The following is a 22,084-nucleotide window of genomic DNA, read 5'->3' as shown; positions in this document are numbered from 1 at the left end:
TTAGGCTCGAAGTCAAATAATGCTACAAGGAAGAACCGTATCGTTTTCTTAAAATTGTTGCTGTAAAAAGTTAGCCAAGTTTCAGATTGTTCGCTGACTTGAGCAATACGAGGGATGTTCAAAACATACCCGTTAAAATGCTCTAATATCTCTAATTCTGTTTTCTTTTATTTGCAAAATGATAAAAAAATGACAGATTTCAGAACCTGTACATTATTTATTCGTGATGAAATGAGACATTGAATAGGGATGCACCGATCCACATCAAGGAGCTTTTTAACTTTCAAAACGTGCCCGAACGTTATTGTCTTTTGACGTCTGGACCGCGAGTCATCGACTAATTTTAAACCTCCCGTACCACTAATAAAGTATTGTTTTCTTCAGGGCATAGATTCTTAAATCTATGCAGCATAGTATTTGTCTTTTTCCTTCAGTATTTTTTTTATTCAAAACACAAGATGTAACCTCATGTATCCCCGCAAAACTGTTTTTTAAGGGATGAACAGCATAATTTGCCTGTCAAGCCTTTCTTTGATGTCACATTTATAATTTGATTTTTTTTGCGCAATGGTGACATTTCCCGTTAAAATTCAACCGATTTAAGAAAAGGTAGCTTGAAAAATATGTAATTGCAAGTAATATTTTAGCGAATGCAAAATGGAAAAAAACGTAAAACTTAGTCTGATGACGTCACGTGACGTTGTCATGGGAACTAGCATTTATTAATTAATTTTAACCAGAAACATGATTTTTACATATCAATTAAGTTTTCCCTTATCTACAAGTATCATTGATTTTTGATGAAACGTGAAGAAATGAGAGCACTTTTTCAGGTATTTATTGAACCCGTCACCAAAGATGTCACAGTTTCGGAGACTTGTCAAATCTAGCATACATTATCATATGACATGAGGGTAGTGTCAGTCATCATTATAAACTATAGAACTCTAAGTAAATGCTTATATAACATTTTTGTCAAAAACAACAACAACAAAATATGAACAACATATGACTAATATCCTCCAAATATCTGTAACGTTTAATGCTATGAATTAGTAGCGGTATCAGCAATACAGTCTCGCCTGTCTTGCTATAGCTGTCAGTGCTGGTTTAATGAAACCAATACAATAATTTCATTTTCGCTATCACTTTGAAGTGACTGTTCTAATAGTTAAATAGTCTATCGCCGGAGGATGCATCCAACTTTATAGATTTTCTCAGAACAATGCCCACTCGAAAATACTTGGATAGCAAATCAATGAATATTCCAGACGTTGATCAATGTCTCTGTAGAAATTTATGGAAATCAAACATGATATAGTCAATATTTCTTGCAAGAGACAGAGAGACAATTGCACCATCATACTGGAAATTGTTCACATTTCCATCAATCCATATCTATCTTTTGATGTGTGCCTTATACCTTGATTTCTTTTCCAACACTTTTCATTACAAGACTAAATAAAGATATGCAAACATAGTTTTCCGACGATAGACTCTATTTAGTTTAAGGAACAATCTCTACACATTGAAAGAGAAAATCCTTTGTATTGGTATTAATAAATCAGTCTCGACAGCACAAAGTAACTACACAAAAGTGTTTAAATGGTAATTTACAGAACGATTCTATTTTCGCTGGACAAATATTAGTTTTGTCATTATGTATCTGACACAGACATTTAATTCTGATTTTCAGCGGGACACAGAATGTAAATAAAAGTCGATAAAACACGTTGAAAATAATTTTTATTTAAGGTGCTAATAATATTTGGATAATACTAAAATTTAAGAGTCGTATAGGACAATAATTGTTACGTCACTGAGTACATGCATTTACGGTTCCTTTGAATTATATATATGTTTTACTTGAGTATATAGTGCGGCCACTGAAACCTTTTTAGGGATTAACCTAGCGAGGCATATTCTGTTAGATCTACACAGTATTCATTTGTTATTTGGAAACATAGTAGGGGTAAAGAGAATCTAAATTAAACTTCTAAATCTGATTTATACTAATCGATGCCCAGGGTCGTTTGTGCTCGAGTTGTTAAGAGCGCTGGTGACGGGTGTTGGCTCGACACTTTGCGTGGGGTTGCAGGTTTCCACCACGATCAAAATCTGAAAAACTAAACTGTATTGGTGAGACTGCCAAAGCCTGAAGCAATGTTGAATGTTCTTTATAAATTTATGTGTGTGTGTGTGTGTGTGTGTGTGTGTTACGGCTGTATTTTCCTTTGCTGTCATTTGTGTGCTTGTGTTCACAGGTAAATGTGCATGTACCCCTGCTTAGTTTTGAGTGTTGGTGGTTCCAGTACTCCCGCTTTGGGTAATGTTAAATCACCCAATGGTGCTTGCTTTTTAATTTTTTTTGTCAGTTTCTGTGATATGCAGGCTCCATAACCACAGATTTGCAACAATTTCATTTATGTCGTGTTGAGCGATCTGTGGTTTTCCACATTTTTATTTTAGTGTTTTTTTTTTTCATTCTTTTTTTCGTCTAGCTTTGTCCTTGTTTTTCACTTTTGTCCTTGTTTTCTTACACAGCAATTGTTTCTCTCTTATTTCAAACTGATCTCGATATTTTTCCGACATTTATTCATTTGACTGTTAGAATTGCAAATTTCTCTATCCTTGCTCAATTGATTATTGCTGCGAACAAAGTTACCAGATCAATATAGAATTTGTATACATTGTATAATACCCGTGCCTGACGACCTATTCTCACCTTTCTGTTTTTAATGTTATTTGTATACAAGTATGTGTAAAGTTAATGCTGAGTCTTAAATAGCAATTAAGACTACCTTGAGTTATTGATCAATTCAATTAACCCAGATATAAAGTATCCTGTGTGGTGTGTCCGAGAAGCTATAAAGCAGTCTTTTCTCTTTCATAACCTTTACCAATAAGTTCTTTTAGAAAAAGCATAAAGATTTCCTTTACGCTGTTCGGCAAGAAAATACACATTTCTGTATAGCTCGTATTGTATTTCATTATAAGATGTGTGTTTAATATTATAACAAACAAATAGACCTGGATAATAAACTGGTGTTCATCATAAATGTCAAATATCAAATATACATGTCAAATATCTTATACATTTCTTATACTTTGCACACAGACTTTTGTAACTAAATATATCTTGACAGCAGCGATTTAAGCGTAAACAATTTTACAATTAGTAATGAAGAGAATTGATGTCAGAATACAAACACGCAAATGTTACTGCTTTTAACTTTATTGTTTCATGAAAATTCAAAATGAAGGATTCTCTGATGGACCGATATCAAATTAATGCAGTCTTATTTACTAAAGACACTTTGTATTCACATCAGCGTCATATCATAAATGCTGAAAAAGTATTAAATTTTATCATATAAATATATTTGAGTTTTCATAAGGAAACAAATACATAATGAGAAGAAAGTAATGTTGATAACTTATCTTTGTTCTGCTTTACATCCATGAGTTTTTGTAACATGTCGACTGCTACATAAAGCAATTTTTATCTTTAGTTAACTCTTTATTTCAGTAAGAAAACAAACATTAAACCTTACATGAAATTTACTCTGTAATGTCAGCTTTGGCAAAACAAAATTGAGTTTTTGTTACAGCTGCATGATATTTTCTTCGTGTAGTGTTAGAGCTATAAGAGTGATTACATATAATGTTGGCATTTTTTCTTTTCTTGTGCTACTTCGGGCACTTCTTCTCACTTTTAGTAGCTGCAAATTTATTGCTAAATGAAACATGTTCTAAATACCTCATCTTATGTAGAACATAATATTTCTTTGGGGATCCCAACTTTATAATAATCAAGTTCCGAACCGAGATAAGCTGTGTGCTGCAATTTTATACTAAATGTATGTAACATGAACATATTTCTGTGTAACATACATCGGGTAAATAAACATATCGGCTATGTTAAAGTAATACGCGTTTGTTTGTCTTGTATACTTCGCGTAGAAATTAAAGTCAACATTGAATAAAAAGCAGTCTTGTCTCCTGCTTAATCTACCTTTATTTCTAAAATGGAAATGAAACAACATAAAGGCAATCTAAAACAATCTGGTACTGTTCAGTTCGTGATAATGTGTCTTTTTACCTTGTTATGTTTTATTCAATAGAGTGAGCCGCATCAAGTTAAAATGTGGCTTAAGGTGATTTTTTGACATTTTGAGCTTTTTGTATAATGTTTCTCTGCAATAAATCCTCTTTCCAAAATGTATATATTATTATATCTATATAGAAGCATTCGTTAATAACCGCGAACATTTCATAAGTTATCAGTCAATGAATTAACGTCAAATACGTCGCGATGACGTCAAAAAATTTACTTGCGACGCTGTGGTTTGTAGTGCACATTAAATTAATGTATTTTGTTAATAATTCACATGACCCGTCAAACTTTTAATATAAAATTAAATAAATGATTCAATCTACTTATCATCACAATTTTAATACAGTTTACAAACTGGAATTAATACATATAGCTGTTGGGTAAAAGTACTAGCGTCTGATATTTCACAGTAAAAAAAACGTCATATTGCTTTTACCAAAATGTAATTTTAACTATTATTTAAAGTTTCCTCCTTAATCAGAAAATAAAACTTTTTTTCTGAAATTCGTATATTTAATCACTTTATCGTTCTTGAACAGTACATTTTGAAATCTGTCGTCATTCCATAGCTGTTGGAGGGAGACAAAAACAGTCCCGGTTCGGCTGCCTTACAAGGGGTCGAACGTGCCTATATAAATACCGATGGCGTTCTGAGCTAAGACCTCCCGCTGAAAGTTCCGGTGGAATACTAGACGGGTCCATTTCTAGAAGATGAGTCTTGCAGACGACAAATCTCACTTCCGCTTCGTCCGTCGAAGAAACTTTCATGTAAACAACCCCGGGTTCGTCTGCAGTGAAGCGAAAACTGTGATATTTGGCAATGTTCGGAACTTTTTTGAACCTGTCTGCAAGAAAAACTTTCCATTGTCTCCATGTCCAGTTAGCGTTTCCATACATAACTGCTTCGTTGCTATGAGATGACCTATTCACTACGTCACCCGCATGATCTACGGTGTCGACATCTGACCTCCGGTACAGCTGCTTTATCCGTCCAAATCTGGCATCAATTAGGCATCTGTTCAAATGAAGTAAAAAAAAAAAGAATAAATAAATTATATATTTAGTGTAAAATGCAAAGCTAATTGTCGAGGGAGTATTTACGTTATATGTCATATACAAGTACAGTGTGTCTACGGAGAAAAATGTGATGATGCAAAACAGTTTCCTGTAACGTTGTTAAATGTTAAGTTGTTTTTAATATACAACTTCAGGCTTCGGAGCCGGACAGAGTAATCAAGCTTACCGTGTGTGTCCGGGTAGCTGCATCATGTATGTGATTGATTAATGCCGCTTTGTCATTGTTCTCCAGCTAAAGTAACCCAGAATATAACGATTCTTGTTTTTGTCCTGAAATTTTAGACAAGATTTAAATAATACTTAGTAGCCCTGAAAATCATTATGTGTACATATATAGTTTGGCCTCGTTAAGTAAGATTATTGCTGTTTGAAACTGTACCAAAGACTTTAAAAAGCTCAAATTTCTACCTGATTTTTCTGAAGATTTTATGAATAATTCTTCTAAAAGTAATTTTTTAGATAATTTTTATCGAGTATTGTTTAAACTAGGTTTTGATAAAAGCTTCAATTTTGTGTATATAATTTTTGTACATGTTTTATTAATATATAAATAATGTAGTTCTGCACTCACCATAACAATTATCTGCATGGATTCGGCACTCGTCTTCTTTCATACCAAACTTTTCGAAAGCATCATCCAACATTGAAATTACTGAGTCTGGCCCATGAGCTAGTTGTCCATCTTGACCTGTTAAAAATGTCATAATAGTTCAGATATGAGTAATAAACAAATGTAGATGAATGATAACATTTTTATTTAAGTACTGCATGATATGTTATAAACTACGGTTTGACGCGCGGACCAGTCAGCTGGTAAGAAAAACATTTTTGATTTACCGCAGTGATAGCACCGTATTTATCACTAGCAGGATGAATTAGTTTAACATATTTATGATCAAAACAATATTTAAAATAAAAAAAAAAAAGCAAACAAGGTCATCTTGTTGTTTATCTTTGGATATATCATGGTTCATCATTCCTATATTTTGGATATTTTAACAACTCGGGCTAATGCTCTCGTGTTTAAATCCCGAAACGTCCAAACTCTGAACCGTGTTATATCAGACGATAAACAATTCGATGGCCTTGTTAAATCTATATAACAATAATTCGATTTCAGGCATTGAGTCGTGAATGCAGTTTTAACATTATGGGATTACTTATGTAAATGCCGCGGGGAAGTGTACGACATCATTAATTGCTCGAAATTCAATAATGGTATAAACTATAATTGCGCACGTAGAGCATATTAATATTAATAGATGTATACATACCTATTCTCTGGTTCTCATCAAGGAGGTAGTTGTATTGTCTGTATCCGTCAATCCTGAAGCCAAACAGTTGGATTTTCCTTGGCTGTATAAAAAATGTGGGACCCTTTCCCTTGAATGATGGGGTAATTTCAGGTACTGACTGAAGTCAAATGTGTAATGCACCATATTATAGTTACGCACTGACAACTGTTGCTGAAACATTTCTGTTGATTCCTTTACACATTGTTCATATACAGCACGTTCGGAACGGGCATCAAGCACGTGCTGATGGTATTTGCCTGTTGCGGACAATTTGTCATCCTCATTTCTTGCCAGGGATATTTCTTGGCGAAAGTCTTCACACTTCTTGCACACATCTTCACGAGGACTCATTATCTTAATGTGAGGTACGCACCTGTTCCATACATCTTTAAAGGTTGTAAGTCAAACACTACGTTTGTCATTTTGCACGCAAGCTGTTACATACTCTTTATGTATTGAGAGTTTAGTGTTTGACGCAGGAAGATAAACTGGAGGTATACCATCACGTCCCCGAGATGGTGCCGGTTGCGGAAGTCCTTCCTCAGCTGCATAATTAACAAGGAACTGTACCGCGTCTTGAATCACTTCCTTTGGAAGAGCATTATTAGAGGGTTTTCCTGTTAAACCATGAACGCTAGGTACAACACCTTGTTCATTCATGTTTTAGTAGACCCTCAAGAGTTCTTTTCCCTATGTCAAATATCAACAGAAATGCATTTCGACATACCTTCTTTTCCTCATAAGCATACTCCCACCTGGTTCGTTTCCTTTCACCGTCTTTACATCTTACACTAGCAGTTACTTTACCAATTGTTCCCATGATATACATTTCCTTCTCATTCCTTTCCATTTCTCTCAAATTCAGCACGTGATCTAGAATTTTTCTCTCACTAAAGTTATTGTAGCAATATTTGCTACAGTCACATCCATTCCGCATTTTACCCTGGATCATTTCAAGATCATTTTGTGGATCATCGGGATCGCCAGCTGGAAATGTATCATGCCCATTCTCTTTTTCAGTAAGTATGAGTGGTGTAGCCAGATACTGTTCCACACGAGCATCCACAGAAATATCAATATCATCTGAAAGTATAAATGCAGGAAACCTTGGTTTAATCGAAGGCTATATAAATATATGCAAAGGCTGTTTAGTTTATAATAATTTATTTATTCTCGATTGCATAACAATTTCTTACAACTAAGTTTTATCACTCCAGATGAAATCAACCTCAAAAAGAGAGAGAGAGAGAGAGAGAGAGAGAGAGAGAGCGGGATATGTGGAGTTAAGTGCCTTGTAAAAGGACACTAACACCATAATGGTAGCCGAGATTGAACCCGGGACACTTCGATCTTAAGGCGAACACTCTTCCACTGCGACACACTGGCTCCACGGTAGGACGGTCGCCATGGGTGTATTTGACTTTACTGCCTACATAGTACTTTCTTTTTCATTTTTAAAAGATAAAACATAAAGCATACCGTTATCATGGCGTTATGTTGTAATTACTGAAGTATACTTTTAGAGTTTATGATAATTATTTACCAATGATTTCATCTGTGCTATTTTCTTCCTCAAACATACGCTCGTTGTCTTCATGGTTACTAACTGCACAATTAAAGCCAAAAACTGCCAATAAGTCGTCAAGTTTCTGTAATATAGAGTAAAACATGTTTCACTCATCATGAATAAAAGCTATGGTTAAATAACGACAAATATATTGTTACATCCAAAAAAAAAAATAGAGAGAAAAAAAATAGCTTCCGGTACCGAGATTCGAACCTTGATTTCGCGGACAGAAAGCGAAGAGCGTAACCTCTACACCACTAAGGCAATTGAAATTTCAGCCTATAATCTAATATTTATACAAGAGTATTGATTTTTTTAACAGCAGTATAGAAAATATTGCATTTCTACTTTTTTTGTCAGTTTCGTTGCAAATTGAATTATGAATTAATTTCAATATTCCTGAGAAATTCTGTAAGTTTCTTTCATATAGAATCCACCACTAACGTGTTCAAATGTAAATCTATGTTGGTAGATCTAACACTAGTCTCAGGCTGGCGTTTTTTCATGGTTCTAAAACACCTGTAAAATATTATCAGTATGCGACCAGGATTTTCTTGCTGTATTTGTTGCGAAACATGTAAAATGACACGATGATGATCGAGGAGCTATGATTGATTGATTGATTGTCGGCGGGATTTTCTGCACTGAATGATTATGGATTTTACAGTTTAACCAGTGCAACCATCACATATGTGCAAGGCAGTGATTATTTTATTTTGTTTTTAATTGAACTTCTAGATTTTCATAATACTACTCACCTCAAAAGTATCCATACCGTCTGTTTCTTTTCTACGCATGTAAACACAAGGGCGCCGCCATTATTTTGCGTCCGATAACTTTTGACGTCATTTACTAAGTTACGTCATAATTACGATAAGCCACATTTTAACTTGACGCGGCTCAAGTATATTTATTTAATATGAGTTTGTGCATGCGTACACTTTTTATCAGAATGCTGAACAATTATTGAGCTGTGTCTAAGCTAAGTCTAAAACCTTAAAAAATCCACATTTGCACCAAAAGCATAGATATTGCTATATTACAGTTAACACTGGAAGTATCTTACATTGAATAAGCGAACAGTTGAATGTGATTGGCCTTTCATGTGCAAAAATAGTTATATTCATAGGTATTTTATTCCATCTGTTTGCAGTAAAACCACAGTAAATCGCGAACAATGTTGTTTTGTGTCAGGTATTTTCACTGCAGCAGTTGAACTATATTCCATCATACTCAGGCTCTGTTTTCGAAACATTAAAAAGATGCATTTGAGGAATTTATGGTCTACATCTTCGTTTAAGAAATAAATTATAGCAAAAGAGTGCTTTTACACTATTTATGCACGATGGTCGGCCATACACCATCCTTGTGTTTATTAAAGTTAACATGGTTTGATATTTAGATGTACATGTACGTGTTTATTAACGCGATTCTGGACGAGTATTTACACATTGTCGCGCATTTGGCGATCGCGTTACTATTCAATCGCTTGCTTTGTCTTTGAAAAGTTAGCCTGAAATAAAGAAATATACTCTGTAATAGACGGAAAATGAATAAAAGTTGATCATTTACATTTCGCCCGATCAATATTAGCTCAAGGCTCTGGTCTCTACGATACGATATTCTGGAAATAAAAATACATGCTGGAACACAAATTAGATAAACATCTTCTATTAAAGAAAACATGCCAAGGAGCCATTTATACACAAATACCGATAATGAGATACGCAAGCTGGAGATTTCGATAAAATAATATACAACCATTAACATATCTTTATAACCTTAAGAAAGATTCTAGAAATATATTACATTTACACAGTGTCTTTAGACAGATGTCGACATTTTGGTAATTTATCTAAAGGCTCAACATTGAAATCACAGTTTTATATAATATTGTATTTTTGCATCATTTTTTATCTAGAAAATAAAAATAATCTAGAACAAATCCGATGACCTACATTTTACTTGTTTTTTTAATGGGCTGATTGAGGTAAATGGTCGAAATCTCAGGAAAATGCATGAAAGGATTTAAACGAAATTAGGAAAGTGCCTCTTTAGTACAGTTTCTAACAGAGAGAATATTCAGTTTCAGATCATGTTTATTTATCTGAGGAAGAATTAATTCTGTTGTCTGTAAATATTGACCTAGCACTCATTGAAGTTCCGCATGGCGTATCCGTAAGTTTATGCAATATTCGTACCCTAAAATTAAAGCCACTTAAAGTTTGGAGTAAGATTTATATGTTGACAAATACATATCTCGATGGTTTTAATAATCATTACGCAAGTGTAATGAATGTAATCAGTTTACATGTTAATATGTTCATGAAAAATTATTCAGGCTTATGTTTACTTAACAAAATACCTTCCCTACATCTTAGTAAGCTCCATAGTTGTCATCATGGTCTCAAATTCACATTATACTTTTTAAACTCAATATAATGTAATTCTATTGATCTTACCCTTATTCTATCATTATTCTATGTACCAAAATTTACATACTATTTCATTTTTTCTCTTGAATGAACAAATACTTGTAAAATCCTGGATTTTCCTTTATATACTTGGAAACACCTGTGACAAATGATTTGTCTTTAGATATAAGATGCTGTGAAACAAATGTATTCAATATTTTCTACTGTTTAACTGTAATAAAAGGGTATTTCTTTCAACAAATGAACCATAAATAATCATGATAGGGTTGATCAGAGACGTGTGGCAATTGTTCTCCTGGTAAGTTTGCAGATAATATTTTTAAAAAAAGCTTAACATTTTGGTCCGCACAGTTATCTGTGTCAATAAGATTGCCGTGTTGACCGGCAAGTTTGCACAGACAGCTAAGGTTTGACCGATTATACACGTCTGTTGCAAAGCGCCAGAAATAATATTCTCTCTTCCATTTTGTACTCAAAACAAGGCTAAAGTCATTGTTGAACAACAGGCCGGTCGACAGCATAAACTATGGACAGGCAACTTATATAAGGGACATGTATGAATACCGTACAGTATGCTGATAAAATTGTTTATGCCAAAGATGAATCGTAAAATGTGAGCATTTCTTATTAGTGGTATAATATCCGTTTGAACTGATACTAGTATATGAAGTGTGTATTCTTTGTAAGACTAAACAAGATTCAGTGGCTAAGGACATTATATTATAGATTGTATCGATTAAACTGTCAGAGATAGACTATATTTCTATAAGACAGGCGACAAATGATGAGGAGAAAACACACATTTCCTTCAAAAATGACATTGAGATGGTGCAGGTTCTCCTAAAATCTTATTATACACTAATAGCTTCTTGTCCTGTTTAAAATAAAAATTTTGACAAACCGCAATTTGTTTAATTCCAGTATTATTTTGAGTAAAGAAGTGTTTTGGTAATTAAAAAAAATGTAACAAGATACACTTTCAATTTAATTTGATGTAAATAGAAAAATATATGTTAAAGTTATAAATGATACTTTTTGTCTGCCTTGCTTCTGTTTCTATCTGTCTAAAAACAATATTGAAATGAATGTATCCCTCTGTATTTATATTTCGGTTTTACCAGGAAGTTTAAAATGTAGACCCAAACAGAACGCTTCACCAGACAGAGAGATCACTCCATTATTAGATAGAAAATTAACAGCTTTAGAACACACTTTTATCTCAGCTGCCAGCAAGTGTTAGAACATTTATGAAGCATCTTGAGAAGCATCTTCAGTTCTCATTAAGTTCTCGTTTCCGATGAGATAAAGCAGATTTTTAATATACATGTACTACATATTATTTAAACCTATCATTATAACAGCCTACACATACTTGACAGTATATCAAGAATTTGTTTATATTTTCATTGGTAATGATAATTTATGTATAATTTTAAGATTCGACGGTTTCATTCCATCAACTGCTGTGGCAGTCAGTGCATTATAGTTAATTACGGTCTTCTCGACAAGAGAGTAGAAATATTATTAGGAGTAATGTTCCAAGCTAGACAACTCAATGGTTCTTTCACACTTATTTGCCTTATATATATAATATATATATAAGTTGCTGTGAATGCACCGTGTCCCTTAATGTAATCTTATAAGAACAAAATACTTTAGCATTAACATGCTAAATCTGTTACGATAAGTAAGTTACTTCTAGCATTGTAAACAAATTCTTCTACACTTGAAAAACACAGTACTTTCATCATACGACCTACCTATAAATAATAGAATGATGTGACATTTTCATTTAATACAAGAATAAAGCTGTCTGTTTATCCCATGCCCTCTTAGGAAAGTTATGGCGTCGAACTGGTCCAGTTGTATAAACAGCTTATTGCATGCACCCAAACATTTTATATTCTGCATCCTGTTGCATTCTTCCGTTATGAAAATAACAAAATTTATTTACGAATCTCTAACGTGAGTGAACTATTTAAGAATTCAACATACGCAGTGTAATTCCAATATTTTGTAAACATGTTCTCCATTCCCAAAGGGGTTTACTTCGGTGAGAGTATCGAACAGAAAAGCAAATACAGAACGACTAAAATGTCTTTCAAAACTCAAAACAAACATAACACAACTAACTGTAGTGTTTATCACTACGAAAAGGTATAAACCATTTAAAGGCTTGATCAATTGTTCAGAAAGGCTTGAAGACAACGGAGACACTCAACAAAAAGTTTTATTGCATGTTACACAGTATTTCCTTCTTTAGCAAGTTACATGCTTTTATGTGCGCAGTGACTCTTATCGTACGCAAAATGTCATTAAATTGTCAAAAATCATTTACACATGTAACTACCTCAAAACACTCATTTACGACACATAAGACAATTTAGTGACTTGATTATTTTAATTAATATGATAAGTTTGGATTTATTGTTTTATAGATTTATAAGATTTTTCTCAAAATGAAAGATTTACATTCTTTTTAAAAATAAAACTAAAAGCATACTGTGGAAAGATTTAGCAAATAAGATCTTGTCAAAGCCTAGGCTTAAATACAAGATAACTTAGGTCTTTGCTGCGCACAATGTTTAATACGTTTTATTTTTATAAATTTAAGAAAAATGTTATTGAAATACAATGTTTAATTTCTTTCTTATTTCAATTAATCGATTTTGATCTATAACAATCATAGATATAAACAAATGAAGTTTGTGCCCGGATAACCTTTCAATAACATGTTCAAATTGAAGAGTGTTGACGAGTCTTTTTCAATATTTCTCCCATTAAAAGGCAATATTTATGGAACTACATTATTTGCTCCGCTGGTGCGTAACAGCATGTATCAGCAAATAAGAACATTTATGAATAATTCATTATACTGCACTTACTGAACATTGCCATTAATTTTGATAATTTCTGTTACAAGATTAAGTTTCAGTCGATAAAATTTCCTCTGTGATATCGTCTTGAACAGAACAGAACTACAGAAAGTCTTTAAATTTTCATGGTCTAAAAGGACAAGACATTATTGATTATAACAATCCGTGCATGAACAGCCCTTTTACAGTGCGTGTTTGATTGTTCAATGACCGAACAGGTAGGGGACTCCGTGGCAACTAGCTCTTAGATCACCATCTATGAACGGATTGGTTTGGAATTTATCCGGTCCCAGTCGGTGGCCCGTAATGCTCCCTCTTCATATATAATTTTGTTTGTTTGTTACTTCTTTATTATTATTTCTGCATTCGTTTTTTGTTAATGTGTAAATGAGTTCAACATAATAGAAAAATACCACCAAACACGAAACACTATTACTATTTTAATATACCGACGTTTCGCCGAAAGGCTTCATCAGGGTAATACATAAATAGCGGAACTGACGTAACGTCAGCGTGTAAAATAGTGCCAACGCGCTAAACAACGTTACATGCGTAAGCGGCAAAATGCATTTAACAAAAATACAGCAAACGTTATATTTGTAATATCAGGCTATCGGATCAGAAACATATGAAAAGTTTTTATAAAATATATATATAACTGAAAAAAAGAAACTAGCATAGTTATTATTACAAACATAATAGTCGTTCAGCATGGTAAATCACTTTGGCATTTATACCGTCCGGATATAATGTTTTAAGTTTGTGTATTGCACAGTATCTTCGTATCATCATGAATAACGTCAACCGGCATTAATGAAAAATTCCCAAGAGAATGATCTTTTTCATTAAAGTGAAGTGAACAGCGACATTAGACAAATAACTTGAAATCGATTCATCATAATGCTAATGTCACGACGATGGCTATTCATACGTTTCAAGACTTGTTGGTTTGTTCGTCCTACATATTGTTTGTGGCATTTCTACAAGTGTACATATAATATCTTTAGAAGTACAATCTGTAAAGCATTTTAGAGCAAATATTTTGTTTGTATTAAAACTAGAAACTGGCTATAATTTCATGTATAATTATAATTTGAGTGTAAATACCTTCTGTATCTAATAAAACTCTTACCTGGTGTTCTAAAAATTACCTTTACACATGGCTTTTGGGCTTTAACACATTAAGTGAATACGTTAAACGTAAATTATTTAGGGTCATAAGAGCCAGTGGTTTTATAATATCATTTTATTTTCATGAACAAGTCCGTCAAAACATTTAATTTGAAAAACTACCGTCTGTCTCGGTTCCGCTTCAGATGGCAGTAATCTAACATAATGACAGTATTTATTGTATCACTCAAAGCAGTATGGTATGAACGTCATGTTCACGTATTCGAAAAAAAAAACAACATACATTGTGTAGACTCTTGTACAATATCGAGATCTAGCATTCGTTTAAATTCCTTCCACCTTCGACATCACCGCGGTAAATCAGTCGTATAACCATGAACATGAATATGGGCCGGTTGCCTTGGCAACACTTCGAGAAGTGTGTACCATGTCAAACACCCTAACTATTAAACATGTTTTAATCGACTGTGTAGACTTTGCTCCACAACGCAGTATATACTAGGGCGTCCAATCTTTGAAAGAGTTATTTGGAAAAGTTTCAGTCGGAAATATTTTATCGTTTTTAAAGCAAATAGGAATTTATCAAAAACTCTGAGCATTTCATATTTTAATTCACATTTTTTTGCAATATCATACTGTTTGCAGCTGATATTTTAACACATACGTATATACATTTATACACAAATGATATTAGATCTGCTTTACATTTTACATGAATGATTTTTGACATGCTTTACGTTTTTACATAAATGATTTAAGGTATGCTTTACTATTGGCGTTTTCAATATAACTTCTTCTCGGCGATATATGACCATTTTGTATCGATTCTCCCTAAACCCTATTCACTCAGTTACCCACTCGAGAAGTGTGCATAAAGTACATTGTCAAGTAATCAGCTTTACGACCGTTCATCTGTAAAAACATAACTTATTTATAGTAACATTATTGCACTGTATCTTCTTTTAAAGTTGAGATCATTTCTCACTTCAGTAAAACTCATTAGATCCACAACGACTCAAAGTCAGAGGATTTCTCCGACGCAGAAAATTTATTGTTTATATTTTACGGTCAATCGAGAGACATTGGACTGTTTTGGTACGTACACATAATTCTAAATACAGAATTGCAATAAATAATAATAAATAATCAGGGGACGCTGTTATAATGAAAAAAAATCCGAGAAGGTTAACCGCCGTGATTGTCGGTAACTAGTATTCAAATTTTTAGAGATTTCTGTCTGAATTCTACATAAATAACATTGTTCCGGCTATTTTACATCTTCAATTACAAAATTCATTCATGCAACAACACTATCTCTAAAATCATGAACTACATGAATCATTGATTGACCCACTGCACCTTAAAGCTGTCATTATGGAAAATTAATGGGGTTGTTGTAAGGAGATTCTTTTAAATCAAGAAATAAATGGGGTTTTTGTACGTTTGTACCGGTATAAACTACATTTTAAAAAATACCAATATGTTGTTTACACGTCTAATACCTATATTTATCACATGTTTGACGTCGCGGGAGTGTAATAAAGACATTAAATAAAAATGATAATACGCTAGTGTAATAAAGCTTTGACGTCGACGTCATTTATAGCGTTGGAGACGTTGGTCAAATTGACTTGCTTATATAGTAAAAGAAAGTAGATTGTATGAGTTTTCGACAGGAAAAGCTAACATGTGATAAAAAGATTATTACATTTGTGACTTTCCACATTGAATTTATTAAACTCGTTGAATAAAATTGATAAAATGCTCGGCAGAGCCTCGCATTTTATTATTTTTATTCAACTCGTTTAATAAATTCAATATGAAAAGACACACGTCTAATACCTTATATTAACATTTTGAGGTAGCTTGCTAAAACAACTGGTTGCTTTTGAGATTTAGAAAATCGAAATTAATGCCGTCGTCATCTGAACAGAACAGCCAAAAAGACCCGCCCATATTTGTTTATAATTTCCGATACCGCGTCTGATTTTAATATCATTAATTCTCTAAGTTGTGTCGAAACAATTTTTTTAGCGATGCCACTTTGTTCATGCATTTTTTCTGCGAATTACATCAGATACATTTTTTATTTGAAAATGAACGTTTTTTTTTAAATTTCTTTTTATACAAAACATAATTTCAAAGAATGCAAATACTCGCGATTTGATTTCTCATTAGACATACCCCCCCCCCCCCCCCACCCCGACAATGTTAAAAAAATGTTTATCTATAAATCTGGTTTGAACAAATACGACTTATTTTTTAATCAAATACACTGTGTCATTAGTTTCCTTATTATATGCAGTATAATGCCGTACTGGATATTGCAAAATTGTTAGAGTCTAACATATCTATTTTACATAACAAATGTTACTGCATGAATGTTATCAGCAATAAATGTTTTGTATACATTCAATGGATAAAATTGTGTTTCTCTGATTATTCTCCTTTAATACTGTGAATTATACAAACGAGCCGCGCCATGAGAAAACCAACATAGTGGTTTTGCGGCCAGCATGAATCCATGCTGGTCGCTAACGGTTTCTTATAACAATATGCTTTGAAAGCAAACAACATGGATACTGACCAGACTGCGCGGATGCGCAGGCTTGTCTGGATCCATGCTTGTCGCAAAGCCACTATGTTGGTTTTCTCATGGCGCGGCTCAAATCGTCACGTCAAAGCTATTTTATTTAGAATGGATACTGGTTAAAATATATTGCCGCTTTGTAAAACACGTTTTAATCTCCTACAGAAAATACACATCAAGACTAGTCCCCTTAATTAAAATTAAGTAATTAAAATTCTATGATCAGAATGTGGTTAGATAAAACCTTATCATTATGGCTTATCATAATTTGAGCCGCGTCATGTGAAAACCAACATAGTGGCTTTGCGACCAGCATGGATCCAGACCAGTCTGCGCATCCGCGCAGTCTGATCAGGATCCATGCTGTTCGCTAACGGTTTCTCTAATTGCAGTAGGCTTTAAAAGCGAACAGCATGGAGCCTGCGCAGTCTGGTGGTCTGGATCCATGCTGGTCGCAAACCCACTATGTTGGTTTTCTCATGACACGGCTCATTTATGCATTCTTATTGTTTATTGATTGTATTATAAGCCGGAATAGCTGATGTGGATTATATAGCGTGATATTTTGCATACCTTGGTTGGTTACATTTGCAATAATCGGTAATAACTTGAATATGATTTATGGTTTGCACGCACGCAAGCGTGGTGCAGTGTACATCTGTCGCCATACAGACTGAGTAATAACGCAGATAGTTCTGTTATTTCCTCCCAAAGGGTTTGTTATATAAGTATTTAGAACATTGAAATCGTTGCGGTGTTAATTGTCGCTCTAATGAATGTACTATACGTTAATGCGTAATAGTAGCCTTTACTCTGGGCACTACTTACATAAGTTTATAATAGACAATTTGATAACTAAGTACCACGATATGTTTGTTGGTTTTTGCCAACTAACGGTCAGACAGATAGTCAACATTTATACTTCAATATAGAAAACAAATATTACCATAACATGTAACCGCATTTACTTTCAAGTAATGTATCAAGCTAGAACACGATGAATTATTACTTTATTTCATTCCCGCACCTGTAACGTAATAAAGCGTATTAGCGTCTGAGGGCCCTATCACGCTTCCGCAGAATTAACATTTATTACACGCCTGTGGGATTTGTGTTTATTCCGAGGTCAAATATTTGTTCGTAGATGAAAAGCTGACATATCATGCTAAAGCACAGGTATTTCAAAATGTCAGAAATGGGTGAAAATTTACAAAAAGTCCACGCGCGTACAGTTTGAATGGGTTCTGCACATCGTCATGATGAGGTGATCATCTGACCCAAGTTTTATAAAATTCCTTCAAGGGAGATATAGAGCGAACACAAAATGGAAGGCTGAAACCTTTGACCTTGAGTTGTGGCCTTGACCTTGAGCTGGCATGGCTGACTCATGGGTTCTGCACATCGTCTTGATGAGGTGATCATTTGACCCAAGTTTCATGAAAATCCTTCAATGGATTTAGGAGATATGTAGCGGACACGAAAGTGTTACGGACAGACGGACGGAAGGACGGACGGAGACCATTCCTATAACCCCCACCACTTGTGGCGTGGGATTAAAAATTTAGCAGGCTAAGGGTTAAGTGTTTTGCTACTTTGTGTCGTTCTCTGACATGTTTATCTTTTTCAGCGCTCCATCACACAATTGTTTTAACAACCAAGTCGATAAACTTAAACCTTTGTTTGATATAAGCGTCTGATTACATAGTTTCTTACAGTTTGGCTCAGTTATGGTGTCGTCTCGGTATTCATTTCTTCGCATTTTTGGACTTGAATTGTAAATTTCACATTCTAACACGATTCGATTTATTTTCCTATTAAACAAAGAAGGCTGATAACAGTGAATTATTATTCAACAATTCACTGTTCTGACGTCACAATTATTACGTCATAGCGTCAGACGGCATAACGGCGCGCTGGAAAAGAAACCAACTGAAAACTGGCAAATATTTAATAAATGTCGTCAAGGATGTACTTTAAAATTTTTGGTAACCTGTTAGAATCGAAATAATATATCTCATTTAGTGATTTGCTCTTGAATAAATCATTGTTTGTCGTTCAGATGCGTATTATTATATCACTCGGGCTGCGCCCTCGTGATATAATTCCTTCGCATCTGAACTCCAAACAATGATTTATTCAGCGACAAATCACTAAATGAGATATATTATTTCTTAAACAAAATTTCCGCAATCATGGCAGTTCTGTATTTCGAAAGTTTAACTCAGTCCAAGTCAGTCAAGACTAAAAAACAAATGTCATGCAAAATGAACTTTTTTGCTTTACTCCAATGTTAACAATCACTGCCCGCATTTTCATACACTTCTGTCAGAGTCGGCTGGTCCTTTTTCTAATCCTTCCGCGCAGAAACGTACTCCTGCAGAATACGGACAAAACAACTGTAAAATATATAGAATGACACACAAGTTCAATAAGTACACTTCAAATGTAACAATTCAAAGTGAGACTTTCCAATTTCAAAGAACTGCTTTCTACGATACAATGACCAGGAAGTACTTCAATAATAATAATAATAATAATAATAATAATAATAATAATAATAATTTCTTTATTTTACAAAGGTTAACTCATTATGTAATGAAATAAGCAGATATAAATGAAATCACATATTTACAATGAGGCCTTCAACAAGTTCAAATTATTTAAATACATATTACAATATTATGACATAAAAATGCTAAAAAACGAAATTGATCTGAGCACCTGTAGCATTATGATTATGCAGTGCAGACTTCATCAAAATAAAGTTTTGTAACTGTATTTAAAAGAGTTCATGTTCGCTGCATTTCTGATAATAAATGGTATAGAAATCCACACTTTCATTGATAAAAAATTTGAAAGATTGTTTCATATAATCAGAATTGAGTCTGAAATGAGTATTTAAACCTTGGGAATTAGATCTTAGAGTGCTATCGACACTGTGTTATGCCATTTTTAACAGCATGTGGGCGGTGTTTAGCTCATAAGTAAACATGCACTACCCTTAATTCACAGAAATACCAATGCAGTAAAACCGCATATGTTTAAGGACATCGTATTGTTTATAGTGTAGCTTGATATCACTTTTTAATCATAACGAAATGAGATCCGTAATGTCAGCTACATTATCGTGGTAATTTCGATGGCATGTCAGAACACAAGCTTTATCTTTTATTACATGCGACGAGAAATCAAAACGTCAAGAATACGTCAGAAAGCTCCTTGATTAACCTGCAATGCATAGTTAAAACAATTACTTTCTTTCTGGCATTAAGTACTGAAAAATCGTGAAACCACTTTGGATATAAGCAAAAACAGATTAATCTTTAGTCAATCTTGTTTAAACATTTTAACATAACGCTTGAAGGAAACCCATTAAGCTTGAGAGGTATACACACTCTCTTTATTCAACAAGCATACGTTTGATATCATTTAAAGGTAATCTTGTCTTCATAGGAAATGGAAGGAAAGGACTTATGAATTAATTGCTCATGAATCGTTCACAATATCACAGTATCAATTAAAACAGGGTGGAAAATAAAATGCTACAGTACGAAATTATCGACTTGCTGTAAAAATCGTGTGTGCCTATTAAATAATAGCGAAAGATGTATAAAGTAAATAAGAGTCATATTAAAGACAGTACAACTCACTGTACTAGGACCCGTTTTACGAAGCCCACAAGTCGAGCAGAATAAAAATATGGTAAGTGCCGGCCCTGAGTTGCTACTGTGTCACCCAGCTTAGTAAGAGGCCATTACTGGTACTTCCCAGGAAAGATTTGCCTGCATCGGTGCTATACAGTGTCCACGTTAAAGAACCAAGCTGTCGATTACCACCCTCGTCTGTCTGTCTCTACCTCTCTTTATTCTAGGAGGTCCCTCTTGCTCCGACCCACTGGTCAGATTGCTGAGTGGCTGTACTAGTACATGGCGAGTTTGCCTGGGTAGCTAAACATGTTCTTAAAACGCCTTTGCACGTTTTTATCACGAAAAGACCGCTATATAAATCTTATGTATCATAATATATTTGAATAACTGGACATCTGATAAAAAATTTAGAATTAACCAAAACTAGACACGTGTGAGCCTCTGCTGAGGATTTTTTTCAAAATGCTGTTCCAATAAATAGATGAGTATTTCAAACATTTCTTATTCTAAAACGAAATTATAGACACTAAAATAAAAGTACATTCAGCAGGATGCACTGCACAATGCAAACATAACAAAAACACATACACTAAATATAATGGTATTTCCAGACTTATTCAAATTCAGATAATCACAAGATTCTACCTGTTGAACTCAAAACTGGTGACAACGGTAGAAACCATTATCCAAAATTCATATTAGTTTAAATCAAACTATATTAAGTATACCTAGACTTATTCAAATTCAGTTAATCTTATACTTGACAATACAAAACGGGCATTATACGAAAGTCTTGACAATGTTTTCTACCTGGTGAACTCAAAACTGTTCACAGTTGACAACAGTAAAGTCATTAACAAAATATATATGAGTTTTATTCATGCTTTAGAATGTTTAAAACAACGTCTGCTTACTATAGAACATGTCAATGCCGCATTATTTCAGGGTAACAATTGATTATACCATACTGAAATTAACATTAAAGTTTAATATGTGGTTAATTTTGTATTTAGAACATATTTTCTCTAGCAATAAGACGGCTGCTAGCAAGTGTTAGACAGTAAATGAAGCAACAAATGAAGTAGGTTTTCAGTTCTCACCAAGTTCTATGACAAGTGATGAACAGAAGCCAAAATTATAATTAATCACTTTTGCAGCTATTACACGAAGAGCTAGTATTCAAGAATTGATTATGTGATGTCGTAATATGCACAAAGGGTGCAATTAGCTGAACAATGTTTTATTTTTTCCATTTTCAAAACAATTAAATGATGTATCAATCTAGTTTGTACAAATATAACATTAGAGTGAGCTATTGTGATCGCTTTCGTACGTAGTTGTCATTAAAT

The 22,084-nt window shown here is 33.7% G+C and overlaps 2 protein-coding genes and 1 long non-coding RNA gene across 3 annotated transcripts; all 3 read right to left on the bottom strand.

The window, feature by feature from the left end:
- Window positions 1-4,535: 4,535 nt before the first annotated feature.
- Window positions 4,536-5,460, bottom strand: LOC123559257 (uncharacterized). Its single transcript, XM_045351056.2, has 2 exons — window positions 5,361-5,460; window positions 4,536-5,132 (listed from the first exon to the last, which is right to left on the bottom strand). The coding sequence occupies exons 1-2, from the start codon at window positions 5,384-5,386 to the stop codon at window positions 4,676-4,678; spliced, it is 483 nt and encodes a 160-aa protein (XP_045206991.2). The 5' UTR covers window positions 5,387-5,460; the 3' UTR covers window positions 4,536-4,675.
- Window positions 5,461-5,764: 304 nt separating this feature from the next.
- Window positions 5,765-6,630, bottom strand: LOC123562644 (uncharacterized). The gene is made up of 2 exons (XR_006688596.2): window positions 6,469-6,630; window positions 5,765-5,882 (listed from the first exon to the last, which is right to left on the bottom strand). It is a non-coding gene; the product is annotated as an uncharacterized LOC123562644 (long non-coding RNA).
- A 511-nt stretch (window positions 6,631-7,141) lies between these two features.
- LOC123561207 (uncharacterized) lies at window positions 7,142-8,205 on the bottom strand. Its single transcript, XM_045353446.2, has 2 exons — window positions 8,033-8,205; window positions 7,142-7,572 (listed from the first exon to the last, which is right to left on the bottom strand). The coding sequence occupies exons 1-2, from the start codon at window positions 8,157-8,159 to the stop codon at window positions 7,142-7,144; spliced, it is 558 nt and encodes a 185-aa protein (XP_045209381.2). The 5' UTR covers window positions 8,160-8,205.
- Between the last annotated feature and the right edge of the window lie 13,879 nt (window positions 8,206-22,084).

The sequence above is a fragment of the Mercenaria mercenaria genome, chromosome 5 (genome assembly GCF_021730395.1).
Source record: "Mercenaria mercenaria strain notata chromosome 5, MADL_Memer_1, whole genome shotgun sequence".
Classification (NCBI taxonomy): Eukaryota; Metazoa; Mollusca; class Bivalvia; order Venerida; family Veneridae; genus Mercenaria; species Mercenaria mercenaria.
This window is presented reverse-complemented; position numbering and strand designations above follow the sequence as displayed.